This window comes from Arachis hypogaea, chromosome 13, assembly GCF_003086295.3.
Source record: "Arachis hypogaea cultivar Tifrunner chromosome 13, arahy.Tifrunner.gnm2.J5K5, whole genome shotgun sequence".
Lineage (NCBI taxonomy): Eukaryota > Viridiplantae > Streptophyta > Magnoliopsida > Fabales > Fabaceae > Arachis > Arachis hypogaea.
This window is the reverse complement of record NC_092048.1, coordinates 28,616,506-28,639,894: the sequence shown is the minus strand read 5'-3', so window position 1 is coordinate 28,639,894 and position 23,389 is coordinate 28,616,506. Positions and strand designations below refer to the sequence as shown.

At 34.9% G+C, this 23,389-nt stretch overlaps 1 protein-coding gene and 1 long non-coding RNA gene across 2 annotated transcripts; one reads left to right on the top strand and one right to left on the bottom strand.

The window, feature by feature from the left end:
- Positions 1-1,277: 1,277 nt before the first annotated feature.
- Positions 1,278-21,195, bottom strand: LOC112733218 (G-type lectin S-receptor-like serine/threonine-protein kinase At4g27290). The gene is made up of 8 exons (XM_072210638.1): positions 20,901-21,195; positions 18,086-19,060; positions 3,684-3,824; positions 3,109-3,257; positions 2,793-3,003; positions 2,481-2,715; positions 2,236-2,386; positions 1,278-2,155 (listed from the first exon to the last, which is right to left on the bottom strand). The coding sequence occupies exons 1-8, from the start codon at positions 21,193-21,195 to the stop codon at positions 1,847-1,849; spliced, it is 2,466 nt and encodes an 821-aa protein (XP_072066739.1). The 3' UTR covers positions 1,278-1,846.
- On the top strand, positions 16,230-17,893 carry LOC140177904 (uncharacterized). Its single transcript, XR_011869520.1, has 2 exons — positions 16,230-16,526; positions 17,379-17,893. It is a non-coding gene; the product is annotated as an uncharacterized lncRNA (long non-coding RNA).
- Positions 21,196-23,389: the final 2,194 nt, after the last annotated feature.

Genomic DNA, 23,389 nt, shown 5'->3' with positions numbered 1-23,389 from the left:
TTTGGTTATGTTAATAGCAACTGTGTTTATGAAATATTCACATGTGCTTCGCTGGTGTCTCTCGCCCTTGGTGGTGGTTGTGTTCCTTCCCTCCCTGCCCTTCGCCGTCCAGACTCTTGTAGAGCATGGGTGAGCTAACAGAGAAATCCTAATTCCCTAATTTCCTTCCCTCCCTTTCCCTTCATTTTCACATTCTTGGTTCTTTGGTTTTGGTGAGAAATTGGAGGAAGAACAAGATATTTGTTGTTCTTGTTAATGTCTAATTTTTTTTTATTAATGTTTGTTTTGACAATGATGATAATAATTTTCTTGTTTCATGTTAATGATGGTTGTTTTGGTGATGAATTGGATTCATAAAAAAGTGGTGATGGAGTGGTAGTGGGTGGGGTAGTGGTGGTGGTGAGAAGAGAGAATCAATAATGATGGTGGTGAGAAAAGAGAGGAGATATTTTTATCATTTAAAATTTTAATCTATCAAAAAGAACGATTTTAAAACTACGTTGAATTTTAGGGCAATTTTATATGGAAAAAAAGGTTAAAGACAAAAAAAATTTCCGACCTAAACTATAAAGTCCAAAATTATATTTAACTCTATAAATAAAAAATAAAGATTCTTTAGACTCAAAACTTATTTGTTTGATCCAAATTCTACACCAAATATTTTGGAATTATTTTGTATCACTTTCTCACTCTAGTAATATACGTAATATTGTTCTTCCTTATCTTTGTTTATAAATATCTATTAATTAATGACAAGAGAAAGACAACAATGAACGTAAAACATTGAAAATTCTTTAAAAACAACTCTTGTCGTTAGTTCACCCAATCTATAGTTCTACGCAAGTAAATATTATGTTTTCCAAATATGCTACTCCTTCATTTTTTTAATTAATCATCTAATTTTAAATGATTCACATAGATTAAAAGAATGATTGTAATAATCAAAGCTATAGAAATTTAAAAACAATAATTTACAAAGTTGTCATTAATATTAACAGTACGTCTTATTTAATTTAATTAATTATAATAAGTAACATATAAAAAATAAAATGAATACTATTGCATATATATTTAATAAATAATAAAAAATAAAATTGTGGTCAATGAGTTATAGCTCAAATGGTATAATTTTTCGAGTTTGAGTCTCCCTATCTTCGATAAAAAAAAAATAAAAATAAAATTTTGAACATGAATATTTATTTTTTTAAAGAATGTTAGATTTATATGCGTGTTAGTGTTATAAGATGTAGAGTAATAGAATAAAACAAGGTAGAAGATAGAAAACTACTAGACTATATATATATATATACACACTTACAAAATAACCAATCAGTTTGTGCAAAGAGAAACTATAACTAACCTATAACTACTTGACTTAACTGAGGCTAACCTTTATCAATAATAGTTGGGGAATGCTAGGTAAACAATGATCATTTTGAACAACATGAACAATCATCAATCACATCAAAATATACTACACCCTAATTTAATGCTATTAATTAAATTTAAGGTTAATTTACTCTTTTAACCCTATTAATTCACATTGTTCAAAAATGTTGTTGGTTACCTATACTTTTCCATAATAGTTATACCCTTTTTTTTTTTTACCAAAGATAGAAGACTCGAACCCGCAACTTCTTAATTGAATATGGGGAGACTATGCCATTTGAGCTATTACTCATTTGGCCATAATAGTTATACCCTTAACAATAACAAGTTGTGATAAACTAATCAACTAGAAATATACTTGGTTTTTGAAAGCTTTAGGGAAGGGGAGGAGGTGGAGTGTGTGATTTACATAAATTTTTTATATTCTAACTAAGACAGACTTGGGGAAAAAACAATTTTATCTGGCATCTAACAATGTCACAGTTACTTCATTAGTTGAAGAATTAGTCATATTTTTAGATGAACTTTGTTCTTCAATTATTGGCGTCCTTTCTATAAGGAAACCAGGTTCTTTTGGTTGAGGCAAAGTGTTCTCATTGGTAAGCATCAAAATCACCGATGCCATGTTTGGCCTATCCTCAGGATGCAATTGCACACATAAAAGACCAATGTGTATGCAACGTAGAACCTCTGAAATTGTAAAAGTGTCTTCCAAACAAGCATCTACTAGTTTCATTGGGTTTTCTTCTTTCCATAATCTCCATGCCTGTAATAGTAACATTGGAGGAAAATATTTATGATCCTAAAATTTCACATATATGTAAAACAAATGTTATGATCACTTACATGTCCTAGAAGATTGAATCCTTGATTAGGATAAAAAATTCCTGTATTTTTCCGTCCACTTACTATCTCTAATAATATTATTCCAAAGCTAAAAACATCAGATTTGGTAGAAAATATCCCTTCTATTGCATATTCTGGTGCCATATAGCCACTTGATAAAATTGAACAAATTGAGTTATTTTTGTGATTAAAATGTATGTAAAAATTGAAAAAGTAAATCAATTTTCCAGCTAATAAATACTTACTATGTTCCTGCAACTATTTTTGTATTTGCTTCCATTTGATTTTCAGTAAACATTCGTGCCACTCCAAAATCTGAAATTTTTGGATTCAACTCATTGTCTAATAAAATATTACTTGTTTTAAGATCTCTATGTATAATTCTCAATCTTGAATCTTGGTGAAGATAAAGAAGTCCACGAGCAATTCCAAATATGATGTTAAATCGTTTCATCCAATCAAGAAGTTCTCGAGAAGAATCTGTAAAGGCGGTCAATAATATTAGTTTAATTAAAAAAAAAATTGTTCTTAGAAAAAACTGTGTTTGCAGAACATACCAAAAAGAAAGGAATCTAAACTTTTATTGGGCATATACTCATAGATTAATATTCTTTCTTCTCCTTGGATGCAACAACCAAGAACCTTAACAAGATTGCGGTGTTGAAGTTTGGCACATAATATAACTTCATTCTTAAATTCTCTTACTCCTTGTCCAGACTTATGCGCCAATCTTTTGACAGCAACCTCTTGCCCATCAATTAATGTACCCTGTATTTAATTAGTGTACAATTGAAACAATGATTAAAAATGGGTAGTGTTATTATCTTGGCATATAGTATTTAGAGAAATAATGTTAAATACTTAGTTACTTGCCATGTACACGTGCCCAAAACCACCTTGGCCAAGCCTCTTGTCACTTGAGAAGTTATTAGTGGCATGAACTATTGTGGTAAAATCGAATAATGGAAGCTCAAGTTTTTCTTCATGGGCTTCATCATCTCCTTTTTCTTGTGGTATATTTCCTGTTTTTTTACGAGTAAAATCAACATAACATACTAATGACAACAAAGTAATTATTTTGTGAAAATAATTCTTAAATTGATGTTTTTTGTGTCAAATATGGGCAGTAAGATAGTTATCTATTTAATTTTTCTGAAAACTAAATTTATAGGCCCAAAAATATAAGAATAATAACGATTAAGATTTTAGTGTCTATACTCCCTTTTAATTTTTTTTATTCGGATGCAATCAAATTTTATTTTCAAATATCATCTAGAGAGAATCATGTAACTGGAACTTTCATATGAGCGTTTCAATGTTTCAAATTAGAAAAATAATATCATATATTTTTCTAAAAAAAATCAAAATATGTATTAATTAAATTTGAGGTTTGAAATAAATAATTTTTCTGACATAATGTTCAATGGAGAGCAGTTGAGTAAATTTACCTCTAAGCTTTTTTTTCCTCCAATAGAAAGTTAAAACAATCATAAGAACCGAGAAAAAGCTAACTGAAATTGCCACAGCAAGCTTTCTCCTTTGCTCATCCTTTGAACTTTCTTCACTTGGAATAGTTTTGTTTGAGGAATCTACCCAAAGAAAGTGTATACATAATTAATAAACAAAGAAGATTGTATATGTACTTGATAGCTTTAATAAACACAAACGTTATCTTTGCATTTGTTTTGTATTTGAATTAACACTAATTAATATCTTTTATAACATTGATCTTTCATAAATGACCAACTCGTTCATATGAGATACGTACTAAATGGTATAAGATACTATTCTATATTTTTTGATAAAATAATAGAAAATATTTATATACTGATTTCAATAAATACAAATCTTCTTATACTTTGTATTATTCAATTTACTCTTATATGAGATAAATTAATCTAGCTAATTAATTTGTATTTAGATCTTATTTTATTCAGATATTTTGTCAAGTACACTTTAAGTTTTTTTTTTTTTTTTTGATAATTAGACACTCACAAAAATCCAAATAGAATATGTGTTAAATTAGTATATGAAGCAAAAGTATCGTCAATACTATTACAAATATGAAAATGAACAAATTCTAGCCATCTATAACCAAACTATAAAACCAATAAAAGAAATACAAAATATAAAAAAAAATATTTAGTATTTAATACTCAATACTCCCACAATTGTACTACACATATCAGAATAGAGATTTTTTTAACCATTGTGTTATTTCTTTCCATCATCACCCTTTGTCTTCTAACCTATCTTTCACCCACCTTATAGTATAGTAGTAATTAACGTCTTGCATTATTACTTCCAACATTACCTCTATATTCGTAAAAAATGTATTGTTCCTTATCCTCCAAATGCACCATATCACAATAAAAAAATTGATCCTCTGCCTATCTTTGTTACATTTAGGGACAATTTTGGCCAAAACCTCATTCCTCCCCTTTCAACTGTAGATTGTAATCTACACAAATTACAAATTTAAACTTCACTTCTTTAGTTACACATTTAACTGCCAGCCATCTTCTGCCTCTGATTATTTGTGGATTTTCAATAAATTCATAATTCCAAACACATAAAAGAATCCTTGAAGTGGGTGGGAAACATCGGGAGGGAGTGAGAAACACCGGAAGGGGTAAAACTAGACATTTTAGTAGAGATTAGAGGCATTTTTGCGTTCGTTCGGTATACAACGAAGGGCGGAGTAATGAAGGCTATTACGGAAATGAATGGAATGAGGTTACGAGGTAAGGTTGTTTCGGTAGGAGAAGCTAAGTATCAGCGTATGAATGAAGTGAAGAATATGAAGAGATATCATGGGGCGGATGACGTCCAAAATACTGTTAAGCTTCATCCTCATCGTAAGGAGAACCATAGGTCTTCAAGGAAAATGGTGAAAGAACTGAGGAAAGAGGAGAAAAAAGAAGATCCACATGGCAATGGGTGGACGAAGAAGATAGAAATGCCTGTGGCAAAAGAAAACCTGAACTGGTTACAGAGGAGTCTAATAGGAGGGATGATAAAGGCTATTGACTATAATTCTTTGAAGACCATGATTGAAAAGAATTTGCCTCAAGTTGTGTAAGTACAAGAATTAGGAGCGTACAAAGCACTCCTGACTTTTGATACTGTAATCAGTGCAGAAGAAGCCTTCACGTTCAAAATGAATAATTTTCTGCAATTTTTTCATCGTATGGAGATGGGATGAGGAAGAGCGCAGTGAAACTCGAAGGGTATGGCTTGAGTGTTTTGGTGTTCCTTTGCATACGTGGTCAGCAGAGACGTTCACGATGATAGGGAGCCAATGGGGAGAAGTTATTCGATGTGACAAAGCCACAGAATCAGGCCTCTCTTTCAATGTGGGACAGGTACAAATTGATTGGTAATTCCTGAGGAGATTTTGAATGAATGGAGTTATTGCAATTCAATTCAATTTCAAATACAAAGGGTAATGGATGATGCTATAGAAGGAAATGCTGATTTTATGGGATATAAAGATTTGGTTAATGATGATGAATCAGAAAGAACGGTGAGCTGGGGGTATGATAAAGATGGATTGAAGAAAGGTTTCACTTGGAGGGAAAAATCTAACCAAAACAGACTTCATTGTTGGCCCAATAAGGATATGTGTACTAATTGTGTTAAAAATAGCATGATCGGCCTTATCCAAATTAACAAAAGCCCATGTCATGCTGATGGGGCAGGAGGAGGAGGCGGGTTGGTGGAAGGGAGACCAGGTCGGGCTAGGGCTGATGGGGCAGGAGGAGGAGGCGGGCTGGTGGAAGGGAGACTGGGTCGGGTTAGTGCTACTCCGTTTTTCTACAGCGCTCCAAGACTTGGGTTGTGCGCCGTTACTCCAAACCAGATTGAGCGTGCGAACCAAGACTACGATGGTGCGGCTATCTCTCGCAGCAACGGAGAGCACCAATTCGGAGAGCTACAGCGCTGCAGCAATGGAGGTGATGGCACTGTAGGGTTTGCGACGAGGACCGTGGAAGGCGAGACTCAGCCACTGGGGTGCCTCTCAATGGATCGCGTGACCGTTCCTGACAACCTCTCATCGCCGGTGACAGTGGGGCAGCGTTCTTTCAGGGATGATGGATTTGACAGAGATGCGGAGGTGAGTGAAATAGTGCCTGGACAAAATTCTGTGGACTACGGAGTCGAAATAGAACAAGATGGAGAAAGCGAGATAGAAGATTGTGTGACGTTTAATGGTGTGGGCCTTGATGATGGCTATGTTGAGGCTAGAGCTGGCATGGATTTTGGTGTTGGTAAACTGAGGAACAGTGAAGGAATGGCTTTGGAAAGAGAAGAGAAGTTGCTAGAAAATAAGAAGACATGGGAATTAGATGTCGAATCAGGAGCAGTGCAGTACGACGAAAAAGATGATATCATGACAATTATTCAAGAACAGAATGAAGCATTAGCTAAAAAAAGGAGGATGGCAAAGCAGAAAGAAAAGGTACGGAGATGCATACCAAAGAAACTCAATATGGTGTGTAATAAAGCTTTAAAATGATTTTCAGTTCCTGGAATGTTAGGGGGTTACGCGATGTTGGAAAATTGAGTATGGTGAAAGAACTAAAAAAGAAGCAAAAATTGAATATGTTAGGCTTGGTTGAATCTAAATTACAAGTTATGACTAAGTTTGATGTAATACGTATTTGGGGGAACAATGTTGTGGGGTGGGAGTATATAGGATCAGAAGAAACATCTGGGGGTCTGTTGTTGATATGGGATGACATGCTGTTTAGAATGAATAAGTGTTACAAAGGAGATTGATGGTTATGTGTTGAAGGAGTTCTTTTAAAAATGAGTTCAATTGTGTGTTTTGTTTGGTATATGGTGCTCATACTAGAGTGGAGAAACTTGCAATGTGGGAGGAACTGAGCTTTATAGCTGGTCTATGTCAAGTTCTGATATGTTATATGGGTGACTTTAATGAAGTTATTCATGTTGAAGAAAGGAAAGTTCAGGACAGGTTAACAGTGTCTGCAGAAGATTTTAAGGGTTAGGTTCAAGATATGCAGTTAGTGGACTTACCGTTGAATGATCGACATTTTACTTGGTTTAGATGCCACTCTTGCAATCGTATTGATAGGGTTCTACTGAGTATAGAATGGACTGAGGAGTTTCCAGATATTCATTTAAAAGAAGGCCCAAGAGGTTTGTCAGATCACTGCCCAATTATAGTTAAGGATTCCAAGTTCAGAAGTGGTCGACCCCCCTTTTCGGATCTTAGATTCTTGGTTCACACATGATGGTTTCCTAAAAATTGTCAAGGATGAATGAAGGAATCTTGGTGAGGTACAGTTCATAGATAAGCTGAAAGCTATAACGCTATCATTGGGGAGATGGCATAAGAACAATTTTGGTGACATGGACGAGAAAATTCAGCACTTTGAGGAGGAGATCAAGATAGATGAGATGGCTGACAATGGAGTTTATGATAGTACAGTGGAGGCTAGAAGGAAGGCTCTAGTAAGCTGCTGCAAGCGGTGGTATGTGAGAAAGGAAATACACTGGAAACAGATGTCGCGATCCAAGCATGCGAAGGATATGGATAAAAATACTAGGTACTTCCATAACTTGGCATCGGCAAGAAGAAGGAACAATAATATTGACGCTTGGTAATTAATGGAAGGTTGATAAGAAATCAAGCTCGGATCAAAATTGCTATTAGAGAGTTTTATAAGAATTTGTATCATCAGGAGAGGTCGCCGGTTGTGGGGTTTAGGGACGGACTGGTAAATAGGCTTGATGAAGAAGGTTCTGTAGCTTTGGAGAGAATGCCGACAATGGAAGAGGTTAGAGAGGCGGTTTGGGATTGTGAATCATCAAAGGCTCCATGAAGTGATTGGTATAACATGAATTTTATTAAAAAGTGCTGGGATGAGATTAGTACAGAGTTCACGACAGCTGTTCTGGAGTTCTTTCGGTCATCAAGGTTGCCTTCTAATTCCAATATTACGTGGGTGGCCTTAGCACCTAATTTCACTGGAGCCAAGGAGATTAAGAACCTCAGGCCGATTAGCATGGTAGGCTGCGTATATAAAGTAATCTCTAAAGTGGTGGTCAGAAGATTGAGATCAGTGATGCCAGGTCTAGTAGGGAAGACCCAAAGCGCATTCGTGAAGGGTCAGAAAATACATGATGGGGCACTTATTGCTTGCGAAACAGTCCAATGGTTAAAGATGAGAAAAAAGAAAGTGGCTATCATTAAATTAGACTTTTAGAAGGCTTATGATCAGGTAAAATGGAGCTTTGTGGATGTTGTGCTACAGAAGATGGGCTTTGGTTGGAGGTGGAGAGAATGGGTGAAGGAGTGTGTTGGTACTGCATTTGTGTCGATACTGATAAATGGCTCGCCATCTAAACCTTTTAAGATGGAGAGGGGTTTGAGACAAGGTGATCCACTGCCCACATTTTTGTTTCTTCTTGTTGTTGATGTTCTGCATAGGATGCTAGGGGAGGCAGTCAAGAACAGACGTATTTCACCTTTGCTGGTTGGCAAGGATAATATAGAGTTATCACACCTCCAATTTGCGGATGACATTATATTGTTCTATCCACCGGAGGAGGAGACCATCAAGAACTATGCCAGGCTGCTAAGGTATTTTGAGTTGATGTCGGGGTTAAGTATCAACTTTGACAAATCAAGTCTAATCCCAATCAATTGTGATCAGCAGTGGACTTACAACATGTGCAACTCATTGGGATGTAAGGAGGCTAACCTTCCAATTAGATATCTTGGCATCTCGTTAGGAGCGAACCCAAGGCTGATCAGCACTTGGAAACCTATAATTGATAAAGTGAAGGAGAAACTTAGCTTGTGAAAGGCAAAAATGCTCAATAAAGTGGGTAAGCTAGTCCTTATTAAATCTGTGTTAAATAGCTTGCCGGTGTATTATTTGAGCCTGTATAAGATGCTGAAAACAGTGGCAAAAAAGTTGATTTTGTTGCAGTGAAAATTCCTATGGAGCAAGGAGGATAGTAGAAATGGTTTGCCAATGGTTAAGTGGAAATGATTCAGGCTTCTAAAAAGTTGGGTGGATTGGGAGTGGGTGACGCCGTAGTTAGGAACACAGCTCTCCTGTTCAAGTGGTGGTGGCATTTTTCAAAAGAGGAGTGTCCATTATGAAAGAAAGTTATATGCTCTTGTTATAACTTGAATCCGAATGTGATGTTATCAACTCAGACCTTGCCTAGTAGAGGAGGTCCATGGAAAGATATCTGTCAGCTGCAATTCAAGGATAGTAATGTGAGAGATAAGATGATTACTGGGTTGTTCATGGAGGTGGGTGATGGAAGGAGGAGTTGCTTCTGGGAAGATGTTTGGCTACAAAGTGGTTCACTAAAGATGAGTTTTTCGAGGCTTTTCTCTATTTCAAACCAAAAAGGATCTGTCATACAGGATTGTGGGTTTTGGGACAGGTTAGAGTGGATTTGGAACTTCCAATGGAGGCGAGAGTTATACAATGGGAGTTGGATTTAGTGGATCAATTGTATGAGACTTTACGGCTTGTAAAGTTATCATATGATACGCAAGATAGAGTTGTCTGGAAGTTTGATAAAGAAGGCATTTTTTCAACTAACTCTTTTGTGCAGGTCTTGCATTCAGAAACAACTCCGTACCACTTGTTCCTTGGTTGTGAGTTTACTTGGCAGGTGTGGTGTGAATGGCTATCCGACTTTCGGATGCTCTAGTCTGTTCCGGGCTCACTGAAAAAATACTTTGAGAGTTGGACATGTGTCGTTAACAGGAAAGAGGAGCGTAACAAGTGGCTCATTTGCTTCTTTGCCGTTATTTGGAATGTTTGGTTAGAGAGGAACAGACAGATCTTTAATAACAAGGAAACGGGTGTAGAAAAGGTGTTACAGAAATTCCTAATAACCAGCTATAAAGAGTAGAGTAGTTTAGATCCCTTTGGTTATTGATGGCTATACCGAAGATAACACAAGAAATATTTTTCTATTTGTTTATTATTTTGTGGATGTTAATTTTTAGACTTGGCTCTTTTGTCACTCCAAGTTTTGTGTTGAGTTCACTTGTTCAACAAAAAAAAAAAACCCTTGAATGGTTATTTACTTTAAACCTGCCCGTTTAATATTGCTCACTATCCAAATTCTATTTGCCAAGCTCCTAGTAATACTCTCACTTTTTATTTATATTAAACCAATATAAACAATTCTATTTCTTCTAGAAACCTTTTCAACCATCTTCACCTTCCTGTTTCTCTAACTGCCTAACTTTCCAAAATAAAAATTTCATTTGGAAAAAATTTTAACACCGACTGAGTGATATTCTATTGATCTCATTTCCATGTTATGTTCCTTTGCCTGCTTCCTTGTGCTTTTCTTATTTTCTTTAGTCCTTGATTCTCTCTATTTTATGTTATTGAATTCCATTAGCTCCTTTAAAATTTTGTTCTCCTCACATATCAAGAAGATCATGCCTCCTTCTTCACAAATTTGTTTATTGCTGATTGCTTTGTTCCACTCTTTGCTCCTCATCCCACTATTACATGCAGTACTCCCTTTTGGAGTACTTTCACTGTCTATAATATTAGCTTCTCTTTCAATCTTTCTATTCTAATTGACATCATCTTCCTCTCTATTGTAAAGTGTGCTCTTTCTGCAGAAAATTCAAACCGAAGAGGACATGGACAAAAATCTAATGGGGTTAGCTTACTACTGTAACTTTTTTCTACCATCTAAAGGCTCATTCAATCTCTACCATTATTTTGGGTTGCATCACCTTTTGGTCCATGACACTTTAAAAATATCCATTCTCAATTCTTTTTACCATTATTATAGCACAATTAACTATTATAGTAATTATTATTATTATGACCAAGACCTCTTTCCCCTAATCCAACCTCATTACCTCACTCTCCAAGGCCATAACTCCTCCGGCACCACCAAGTTTATCACTTTTACGACTCCCTCCACGAAATAGCGAGGGTGAAGCAGAAGATGCTCCGCCAAACGGTGTCGTCGCAGCAGAGGGTTTTGCCCCAAACGGCGTCGTGGCAGATGAAGTTCCACCAAAAGACGGTGTGGAGAACAAGGAGGAGCCTGAACTCGCGGCACCGAAAATGGAAGAACCCGAACTCGAAGCTGCCGCAGTGGAAGCCAAAGAGGCAGATCCAAACAGAGACGGAGCTGGAGCAGGAGCCAAGCAGATGCGGTCGTGGACCCAAAACCAAAGGACAAATGACGGCGCACAGGCTGCGGAGGAGGAAGGTAGTAGTGACGCCGCCGCTTCCTCCTACAGTGGAGGATGAAGAAGCGAATGAAAAAGAGAATGGACGAGAAGAAGCAGCAGAGCTAGGGTTTGCGGTGGCAGTAGTGGACGAGAAGAGGGAAGAGGGTTGCGTTCATGGGTACCAGGGTTAGATGAAGGCGATGAACGGTCTCGGACGATGAAGGCATGAGGAAAGGCATGGCTGTGAAGAACGATGAACAATGAAGATGGAGGCGCGGGCAACTTAGGGTTTTCTTTGGTGGCTGGGTCTAAAACTAGTGTTCTGTTGTTTGAGGGTTAATTAAAATTGAAAACTAAGGGAAAAAAGGTTAAGTGTTGAAAAAAATTGGGTGGGAGGGAAACTAAATTTGTTGGGAGGGAAATTAAACTATGGGTACATTTTTTTGGGGGTGCCAAAATAAATAGAATATGGGCACGCTTTTTAAGCGTGCCGGTTTCTCTTTATGGGCACGCTTTTCAAGTGTGCCAAAAAAAAAGGTGGCCAAATTTTTAATAAGTGGCCACCCTCGTAAAAGCGTGCCAATTTCCCTCTATCGCCACGCTTTTCAAGCGTGGCAGTAAAAAAGAGTGGCTGAATTTCAAGTAAGTGGGCACCCTCGTAAAAGCGTGCCAATTTCCCTCTATGGCTACGCTTTTAAAGCGTGACAAAAAAAGCGTGGCCAAATCACAAATAAGTGGCCACCCTCGCAAAAGCGTGCCTATAGACCACTTTTGGGCACGCTTTTAAAGCGTGGCAAAAAAAAGGGTGCCGACAGGCCTTTTTTCTTGTAGTGACATTATATTCGGCTCAATTTGGATTTTGGACAAACAACTTAATTAAGTTCTTTTTAAAAAAATAATTTAAACAATAAATACTTATATTAAAAGTAGCTTATAAATAAATTATTTTATGTTTGTTTTTTTAGTTCTAAAAGTGTTTATTTTAAAAGAAATGTGATAAAAAGGTTCTTATTATGAGAGAAGTCATTTGTTTAACTTCTCCATAAGTACTTTTAAATAATTTCTTAGAAAGCTACAATTTAATTTTGAAAATTGTACCAAATATTAATACTACTACTTTTCATAAATCAAAAACTCAAAAAAATAACTTTTGAAACTTCCCAAATAGGCTAACTCACACACTATTGGGTTCCATAATATCTGGCTAAGTTATATGAACATCCCCATTCATAATATCATTTTTTTTTCTAAGAATACATTTATTGACGGCTTGATTGTTGGTAACTTCGGCAAGATTTAGTGCGAAGTTAGCGTCGATTGGCGTGCGCTACATTTACAAACGGTCGTTGTTACCGATGCCTCGAATGTCAATATTAAACTAAATTCTTTAATTGTTTTGTTCATGACTTGGCCATCGGTAATATATATAACGATATTAGTAATAAAAAATATTTATAATAATTACTGATGGCCAAATTGTTGGTATTTCTACAACGAAGAAATTAATTTTTGTAAATAAAAAAGGTAACTAATTATTAACGGCCCCACTGTTGGTAAATTCACATTTATATTTATTTAATTATAAAATTAAATTATTATTTAAAATTTCAAAATTTGTGCATGTTTCAATACTACCCATGGCTAGATCGTCGGAAAAACTAGTTTAATAAAATGCAGTATTTTGTGACATCAGTAATTACCGATGGCCATGCCATAGGTAATCAGCGCGCGCAACTGAATTTAAAATGACGCTTACTCCGTCATTTCACAACTCGCCATCATCAAAACTCCGATTAAGATCTTGACCCTGCCGTTGTGTTTATAGTGAGTTTCTCTTCAATTTAATCGGTTTACTTTTTTTTATTGGTCTCATTTTTTCGATCATTTTGAGTGCCCCTAAATTTTTTATTCTGAGTTTGGGGTTATCTCAATTGTCATTTATTGCATGTTTCAGGTAACATGTGGAGGCTGAGCTTGCTATCAGGGTAGGGTTGTTTATTTTTTTTAGGTTTAATTACTCTCTCGATCTCTATAATTTCACCAAATTTTTAATTAGGTCTCCAAACTTTTTTTTCTTTTCAATTGTGTCCCTATATCATATCAGATTTTGTGACTAAGTTCCTACTATGACAAAAATATTGGAACTAACGGAATATTCTATTAAACTATATAGATTGTTCAGTCAACTCTTAATCATATTCGTTTTGTTTAACGAAATATTTCGTTAATTCCAACATTTTTGTTATGGCAAGGACTTAATTACAAAATCTAATATGGTATACTGACTCAATCGAAAAGAAAAAAGTATAGGGACCTAATTGAAAATTCAGTGAAACTATCAAGACCGGTAGAGTAATTAAACATTTTTTTTACTGCTTTTTGTGGTCTCAAGAGATCAATTGGCCTAATTAGGTTGGTCTCTATTCTAATTTAATATGTTTTAAATGTTATTAAACTTTATTATTATTGAAATTAAAAATTTACATAATTTAAAATAAGTGAAAAAAAATTATAACTTGAAAATTTTATTTTTTTTTTTTACCAATTATGCTTGTTTAGGATAGAGACTTGAATCCTATAATAGAGTTGTGTGAGAGATGTAAAATAATTCTATGCGAGGGCTTATAGATCCTTTCTATTTGTTTGCTGTAGAGTTTGTTTAGTTTGCTCTATATTTAGGATTAACAAAGTAAATATTTTTGCTGTGAAATTTGTTTAGTTTGCTCCATTCTTAGGATTAACAAAGTAAATGTTGTTTGCATGTTGATTATCTATATTGTGTTATATATGATTAAATATATCAAATATATGATTGAGGTTAATAACTGGAAATTTTAGAGTGTCTTGATTTTAGGAGAAACTCTGTCAAAATATTTTTAAAATTTTCAAACACTTAATAAAAATTAAATATAAAATTCTTTTGGAAAATATAGCAGGAATTGTGGTATTAATGGCTCAAAATCACTCGTGCATGGATGATAGAGTCTATCTAAATAGGAGAGTTTGAAACCTTCTTTTGTTGAGGGTTTAGACGAATTCTTAAATACTTGTCGGTTGTTAGATGATCATCTGATGCTAATTAAAGTTAGGTTCACATGTGCCAAGTTAAATGAATTACGCTAAAGACTATTGATGATGTTACATGTGATTTGTTGATTAACGTGTTTATGCCAAATTATAGGGTTTGGATACAACAACGAGCTAGAAGAGAGCCTATAAGTTGGAAGTAGCCCTAAAGTAGGTGGGTATTGTCATAATGATGATGTACAGGTGTAATTTTCTAGGAGGATAATATTGTTAGGTATAATCAATGGTGGTAGATACATTTTAACAACCTAGTGTAGGTATGAATCAATTCTGGAATTAGTGTGTAGGCCTCTATGAGAAAGATCTGTTCACTCATAACTATCAATTGCCACTAGAATGTTAGTCATTAAGTTCAAGAATAATCATTCACAATACTCTTTTAACCAAGTGGCTACGTTAGTAAGGGAAGTCGCAAGGATCCAAGTGATATTCCCAATAACTACTATAAAGCCAAGAAGGTTGTCTTGCAATTGGGGTTAAATGATGTTAAGATAGATTGAAAGCATGTTAACAGTTGTGTGATATATTACAAGGATGATGAGAGACTAACAAAGTACAAATTTTGCAATTCACTTAGATTTAACACAAAAAAATGTACTAAAAAGGTTCCATATAAGAGAATGCATTATTTACCCGTAATCCCTAGACTCCAAAAATTGTATGCTTCAAAGAGTTCTGCTCCTCACATGAGATGGCATTTTAACAACCATCGAACACATGATGTTATGACCCACCTTTTCCATGGAAAAGTCTGGTTTTAGTTTCATAAAAAAAAAAAAAAAAGACACCCATATTTTATAGCAGAATTGAACCAAGAAATATTAAACTTAATTTTTTCTGATGGGTTTGCCCCTAACATCTACTTTAGCATCCTTTATTCATATTGGCCTGTTATTGTTATCCCTTACAATCTTCTACATGAGATGTGTATAAAGGATCCTTATATGCAGGGGCGAAGCTACACATATGAAAAGGGGGGCAATGACCCCCCCCCCAAATTTTTAATTTTTGTTAAAAAAAAAAAGAATAATAGACATAGTTCCTCTTTTTTTTTATTTCCTAGCCCTTCCTCCTTTTTTTTTGGGTACACTTTTTCAGTCCTCCTTTCATTCATAAAAAAATCAGTCTATTTTTATATAACATTAACAAAGTATAATAGTTTTAGGTTTAGTCTAATAGTTTACTTTATTTAAAAAATAAAATATAAATTTTTTTTCTCTCAATATCTTCATTCACTCAAATTTTCCACTTTTACTTTGCAGCAGGTAATAATTTTAGTAAATTATTAAACACCGCCCCCCTAAATAGTTAGTCTAGCTCCGCCCCTGCTTATATGTTTCTAACTTGTGTTATTTCTAACCCAAATAATCCAAAAACTAAAATAGAAGTATGTCTTCAACCCCTCGTTAATGAGTAAACCAGTTGTAGTCTCCTAAAATTTTAATTTATGATGTGTCATCCAAAATTAACTTCACACTTAAAGCCGCCTTAATATGGACAATCAACAATTTTTCTACTTATGGGATGTTGTCCTGTTGGATGACACAAGGGTAAAATAGTCATATTAAAAAAAGTATGAAGTTATTAAGGAAAATGTAAGAGTAAAAGGTAAAATAATCATATTGTAAAATGTTAAGGATAGAAAGATAATTATGAGAAAAGAAGATATAAAAGTCTCTTGAGAAAATATTAAAGGATTATTTTAAGAAAAGATGGAGGACAAAATAGAAATTTTCACAGATTTAAGAACACAAGGGATCATTAACTAGATATTCGCCTGGCAAGGTCAAAGGTTTCATCTCGCTTGCCTAGTGCACGGACTGTATACGGGAGTGTGTTTGATTCCACCCACGGAGGTTTGTTTGAAGGCAGGGATACCCACCAACTGCTACGCATTATTTTCTATTGTGCGTATATTATGGCGTCAAGCTCTACAACGATTGCTTGTTATCACAGACAGATGCAATTCGAAGCCATATCTGGGACTAATTCCTAGGTAATGTCGGGATGTCAATTGTAAATTGACACGTGAGCTCATGGCCTTCTTAGGACAGACATGCATCATATTGTTTGCCACATCTTCTCAATGTTTGTACTTGTTGCATATTCTCTGTGATTGTGTTTTATGTTTTATCATTGTTTCCTGTATTTTGTGCTTAATCTATACATGTTTACCATTTTGTTACTTGTTTACTATGATAGATTAGGGTTTAATTAATGAGGAACTGAGAATAGGATAGATGAGCAAAGACTAAAACTTGATCCTAGGGATAACACGACAAAACGCACAATGATCTTATATGCTAGAGCTGCATCCTAAGACCGATACAAGATTCATCCCTTTCATTAGTACCCTGCTGGAATTGTAGGTTCTTACACCCTTTCCTTCATTATTCCTACAAGTGGAGCTGATGATGATGTGTACTAAATGCTGAGGCTACTACTCATGGTTTAGACTATCAAGTATATTAGCATTTTGGAGGATACCCCGTTAGCATGTATAGCTATATAAAGACTAGAGTACTTTTTTCTCTGCCTGTTAGTATTTTCTCGAAGGATAGGATTCTACTATTTTCTGTTAGCACCGGATTCCAGACTAGGAACTTCTTAAATGGACCTGGACTTGGAATATCTTATGTTCGTAAGTATTTATACATTAATTATATATACATATATATTATTAATGGAGTCCATGTCGGGATAGAGATTATCTTATGGATTATATGACTGATGCTATTTTTTATATGTCTTTATAAAGTCTTAACGGTCTTATATGTCATAATCTGTTTACCTTTGTCTTTGTGCTTATTGTATATTTATCTACTTAATAACTCATGCAAACATATAGGTACACATAAATCCGCATACAATAAGTGCGACAGGCTCAATATTATATAACTAAATACAGGGTCTATAGCCATATAGGTTGACCAATGAGTAATCCCCAAGGGATCAGCATTTGTCATGACATGATAATGTTGGATCATTACATCACACATATACAGATAAAATAAGGGATGGAGATATAAGAAAGAAAGTTGGAATAACGTCTATTGTTGAAAAGATGGTAAAATTTTATCTCAAGTGGTTTGGACATATAGAAAGAAGATCTATAAGCCATCAAGTCAGGAGGGTACATAAGATAAAAGGTAGACATGGGACAAAAGACAAAGACCTATGAAAACAATACATGGGGTGGTTATTTAAAGGACATTTATATGTAAATAGTCTCATTATAATTATGATACTTGATGGGGATCAACTACGTCATTTGATCCATGTAGTTGAACTCACCTATTTGAATCTAGCTTTGTTATTGTTATTGTTATTATTGTTGTTATAATTTTGAATGTTTCTTTTTAATGTTCAATTGTCAACTGATTTACAAATTAATTGATTGAATTAATATTGGCTTCTTAGACTTTTTTTAGAAACTTAATCATTTGTTGACTACTAAAACATTAACATTAAAACCTATTTCAAATAAAAAATAAAAAAATGTTTTATCAAAACAATAAAAAGATGGCAGCATTTTGTGAGAGAAACAATACATACCAGTAGCTGATACAGGCATCCGAACATACAAATCTTGTCCTGGAATTGAAGCAACTCTGAGATCCATTAAATCTCCAAACCAAATTTGACAGCCGCTGCCTTCTTCTCTAATATCTAAGTTTGCATAGGCAGTGCAAGAACAATTCTTCCAGCACTTAATCCTGCAATCATCAAGTGTCAAATTTTTACTTGCCCAAGACTTGGTGGTATCTGGCATTTTTAACCCACTTAATTTTTCAAAACCATCTCTATTTTTCACTTTACACTTCCATTCTTCACTTTGCATGCATCCTTCTGTCCAATCAAATGCCTCCCAGCTTCGTGGTGATTTCGGCTTAAAACCTGTTAAACACTTACATGGCGGTGACTCTTGCACAAGGCAGTTCCCATAAGCACCACAAAGATTGTAGTTATCACAATTGTCACGAGGCACCGACGAATATAATCGCCAAGTCTGGTTCTCCGGGATCCAATTATAGCGCTGACGCGAATAAACTGATTTGTTTAGAACGAGTCTTGTTATCACTGACTTATTGTCGAGGTTGTATGTGGTAAACACCTCATCATTGGTGGACACAAATTCTAATTGGAAAAGCGCTATGCTGGTGAATCTTTCCCCATTCCATGGACCACTCCTATAGTACTTTGTAGTTCCTTTCCATATAACCAACTCAGGGGTGGTTCCAAGTACAATTCCCCAAGTGAAATCTCCTGGAGAAGGGTCATCCCAATTCTTCCATGCTGATAACTGCCTATTAAGGCCATTTTTTAGGTTCCAACCAATCTTCATTCCCGGTAACAGCGTATCAGATGGATAGTCAAAGCTCTGCCATAAGTAGCTTTCGAAATCATTAACCTTTTCGTCTCTTAGGACCAAGTTTCCTGAGTTTAGAAGTTGCACAATTGGACTATTGACTTGCCTCTGTGTTGTTGAATTTGATGACCTGTGTTGTACAATAGATATGAAAGCAAATACTTAATGTTATCTTAAAAATAAACAAAAATAAAATTACATATTCTATGTGATAACTATCCAATCATCCATCAAAGAGAATCTTCATCTCTTCACCATTTCTCCTCTTCATTTATATTATTGTCACTCCAATTTTAATAATGTCACTCTTTTATTTCTACATACAATACAAAAATATATATTTATAGAATGATATTATGAAAAATGAGAGTGACATTATTTTTTTCCATAAAAAAATTAATCATCTTTTACTAATCTATATTCTTAGAAACTCTTTTAAAATGATAAATTAAATCTTTATTTTTAAAAATACGGGTTTATTAGTTTCTCAGTAAATTTTTGTCTTACAATCATTAGTAATTTAGTATACTGCAAAGATATAGATAGTTGAATGACATCTTTGACATTATAATGGCCAGTTAAGTCGAATACCTTTTAATTGCGGTTAATATGGTATGTGAAGTTGGTTTTTGTAACTTTATTGGTATCTACCAATAATTTTCATGTAATTAAATTCCATGAATTAATTTTGAATATCAATCTTGCGTGCTGAGGACCGCAATTAAAAAGTGTTCTCATTATAAATAAAGATTAAAACACCACAATAACACTTAAATGTTTATTACAATCGAATTACGCTAATAAATGTAAGATGAAGGTTTGATCAACCACCACGGCGCCAAAAATTTGATACAGAATTTACAATGCAATATCCGTAAAACTATCGACAAGTGTATTGAGTCGTATCAAGTAATAAACTCACGGTGAGTGAATGCTGATCCCACTAAAATTAAGGAATTAAGCAAGCAATGTTTGATTAGATATTCTAGTCAGACGATTATATGTTGGATGATAAGAAATTTGAGAATTAAATAACTTAAATAAGAATGAAAGAAAAGCAATAATTGACAAAAAAGTAAATAATAGAAATATAAATTGCTGAAACTTAAAGAACAAGAATCTTAAATTGCAAAAATATAAAGAATTGAAATGTAAATAACAACCAATCATAAGTTATATTTATAAAGTGAAAGGCTTAATTAGTAATTTTAAAATGTCAAAAAATCAAATTAAAAACTTTTTCTAACCAATTTCAAGTACCAAAAAAAATATTACTTCAATCTAGATATCATATATTATCCATCATTAATTCTAGGTATATAGTTTTATAAATTTTTTAATTAGATCTTTATAACTTAAAAATTTTGTAATTGAATTATTATATTAGATATTTGTAATTAGATTCTTGTTAATTGTTATTTTTCAGAAAAAAAATAATAATTTAAAAATATTTTGCTTATAGAATATTTTATAATTTATTTTATATTAAATAAAAAAGGTTAAAAAAGTATTTAATTAAAATTTTTTATTTAATATAAAATTTAATTACAAATATTTAAATTATAAAATTTTAATTAAAAATCTGATAAAATTATAAGGATTAATAATGGAGTAATTAAACATTTGTTTATTACTAACAATAAAGGGGTTGTATGTGGTCTGTGGGGTATCCGGTTTCCAGTTTCTTTTTACAGCTAAAATTGTTATCTTATAATTTTAGCTATATTTTTCAAATAACATTAAAGTTCTATAGCACCTAAATACCATAATCATCATTGTAATATAAAATCCCATCAGTATGAAAAAGTTGAGGCAGTTTATTGAATATATGGGATAAATACAAGTGTACAACTTTGAAAAATCCTCAGCAAAGCATGCACATGCAGAGAGTTGCAAGTTTTATCTGATCGAAAAGAAAAATAATGATAAAGAAAGGAGAATGCACATGCAGTTAAAAAATTTGAAAAAAATGTTAGGTGAATCGGTTATTTTTGTAATTACCAAAATGACTTAATGACACATCATTACTGGTTGCTAACCAGACTAACCAAACAAGAGTTTCGTTATGGCTGAGAATCACAAGTCGTCCTTCTGAGTTGATGCTCAATTTGCTGGAGCTGTCTTTGATCGGATTTTCACGGTTGGCAACCCAAACAACAGTTCTAACTGGGATTCCTTTGTACCAGATTCCAAGGTAGCGATTTGAGTTATTACCGGGACTGAAGAATCCCATCTCAAAGATTTCATCTTCGGAAACCAAGGTACTGCCATCAGGAAGTGACTGAAATTGTGTCATGGTATCGATTGCAAGCAGAGAAGATGGAAGGAATAATAGAAATAGAAAGGTTGTGATGAATTTGGCCATTGCTGCGCTTTAGGAAATTTGTGCACACTCTCTTTGAGTGCGTGCTTATAATGGTCAATGGGAAGAGATATTTTCAGTGGGTAGACATGGTAGACCAAGCATGTGGTTTGAATAATTGAATTATGGAACAATGCTTAATGCTAAACATTGCAAGTCGTTGGAGAGCTGTTGGGACTTTATTAAATCTCGTTGAATTGATATCCTTTATTGCTATTTGACAAGGACGAACTGATTATGCTGATTACTACACAAGCAGACATATATAGCGGCAGATTTCTGTCAATGGTAGCTGATTGTTGGATGCATTGAGAAGGTGAAAAGCTGAGCTAGGCAACAATTTATTAGCATTATTGTTGACATGAAAATGGGGATCGGAGGATCCTTATTAGTACTTCTTTGACCTCTTCAACTTCCTTCACTTGCTTTGCAGCATTGGGTGGCATGCTTGTGACGTCACCGCTTCTTTGACATTGTTGTTGTTGTTGTTGGTTTCTTTTATTTCGAGTATTTCGTCACTTGTCGGAGACGAGCAGTTGCTGTCAGTTCCTTCATCAATTTCAAGTATTTAATCAGTTGTGGGAGATCGATGGCAAACATACATGGGAGTAATACTACATTATAAATAAGACTAAGTTGGTTGGCTAGCGTAATCATAAGATTTAAAGTGTCCTATTTGAATCTGACGTGTAGCCCATAATACTCGGAAACATGATCAATATCAAAACCGACCATATAATCCAGAAACAAGCAAGCAGAGCCAAAACACAACTTAATCACGACTACGCACAAACGTCATCTTTAGATGGTTACCACTAACAACGGCACACACGATCCAACCCAAAATATCAAAACGTTTAGAAGGAAGATAACACTTCCCTCGTCTATAAAAACCGAACCAAATAACTCAGAAGAAGATAGGTTACAAATACATTCCTTACTTTAATACTCGTATTAACTTCTTAATACTCTTTTTTTACTTGAGCGTCGGAGTGCTTTTTGCAGGTGTTCCCGTCGCTGTGTTCTGCATCACCGAGGTTTGCCACCACTCTCCTCAAGCAACGTAAAGCTCTTCCTAAAACCGAGCAGTCGGAGAAGGAGCCTTATACCTCGGCTAAATTGGAGCGAAATATTTGGCGCCCACCATGGGTCCGAAACTTATTTAACCCCACTATTTTCTATATCTAGTTCTTTTCTGTGACAGGATCCCCAATCTTCGGACATGGCTGACAACGGGACTCACCCACCCACCCAAGCAGAGCTTTTAGCTCAAATCGCCAAACTTCAGGCGGAGGTCTGAAGGATAGCTGAACTGTCCGTTCGCAACAATGCTGAAAAGCATGAAGAAGGAAACTCCAAAAGCTCGGCTCAAGGCAACGCTGATCCACTATGTATCAATCCGCCGAAAGAAAAGCTGACCTTGGACAACCCATTCTCAGAGGAGATTACCAACTTCCAGATGCCCAAGAATTTCGTGCTATCTACTCACTGGAGCCATATAAGGGGATTGGTGACCCCCGGGCTCATGTTAAAAAATTGCAGTCTATGATGTTTTTTAACGGCGCTAACAATGAACCTATACTCTGCCGAGCTTTTCATACTTATCTTGATGGTGCTGCATTACTTTGGTTTTCCAAACTATCTGCAGGATCAATCTCCTCGTTTGAAGAGTTAGCGAGGTTTTTCATTGACTATTTCGCAGCTTCAAGGATATACGTACACGGATTTGACTACCTTGGCACCATCCGACAAGGACAGCACGAAAGCTTGAAAGAATACATGACCAGATTTGCTAAAGCGCCAATGAAAATACCAGATCTAGACCCAGCAGTCCACCTACATGCCCTTAAGGCCGGCCTTCGACCCGAAAAGTTCCGAGAAACAATCGCGATGACCAAGCCTAAGACACTGGAGGAGTTCCAAGAAAGAACAGCTGGATAAATGGAGATCGAAGAGTTACGTGAGGCTAAGAGGACAGAAAGAAAATAGCCTAGAAAAGAGGAAGACAAATCTATAAGATCGCCAAACAGTAGGGAACCAAGGGAGCCATTCAAGCTCACCCCAAAATTTGACAATTATACCAGATTCAACACAAAGAGAGAAAAAAAAATCAAAGAAATTCTCAACG

Excerpts from the sequence above, each read along its gene's own strand:
- LOC112733218 (XM_072210638.1), bottom strand. The coding sequence starts at position 21,195 with ATGACACAATTTCAGTCACTTCCTGATGGCAGTACCTTGGTTTCCGAA. Across the intron at positions 3,258-3,683 it reads GAGGAAAAAAAAGCTTAGAG|GAAATATACCACAAGAAAAA; the intron begins GTAAATTTACTC and ends GTAAAAAAACAG. Across the intron at positions 3,004-3,108 it reads GTTTTGGGCACGTGTACATG|GGTACATTAATTGATGGGCA; the intron begins GCAAGTAACTAA and ends AATTAAATACAG.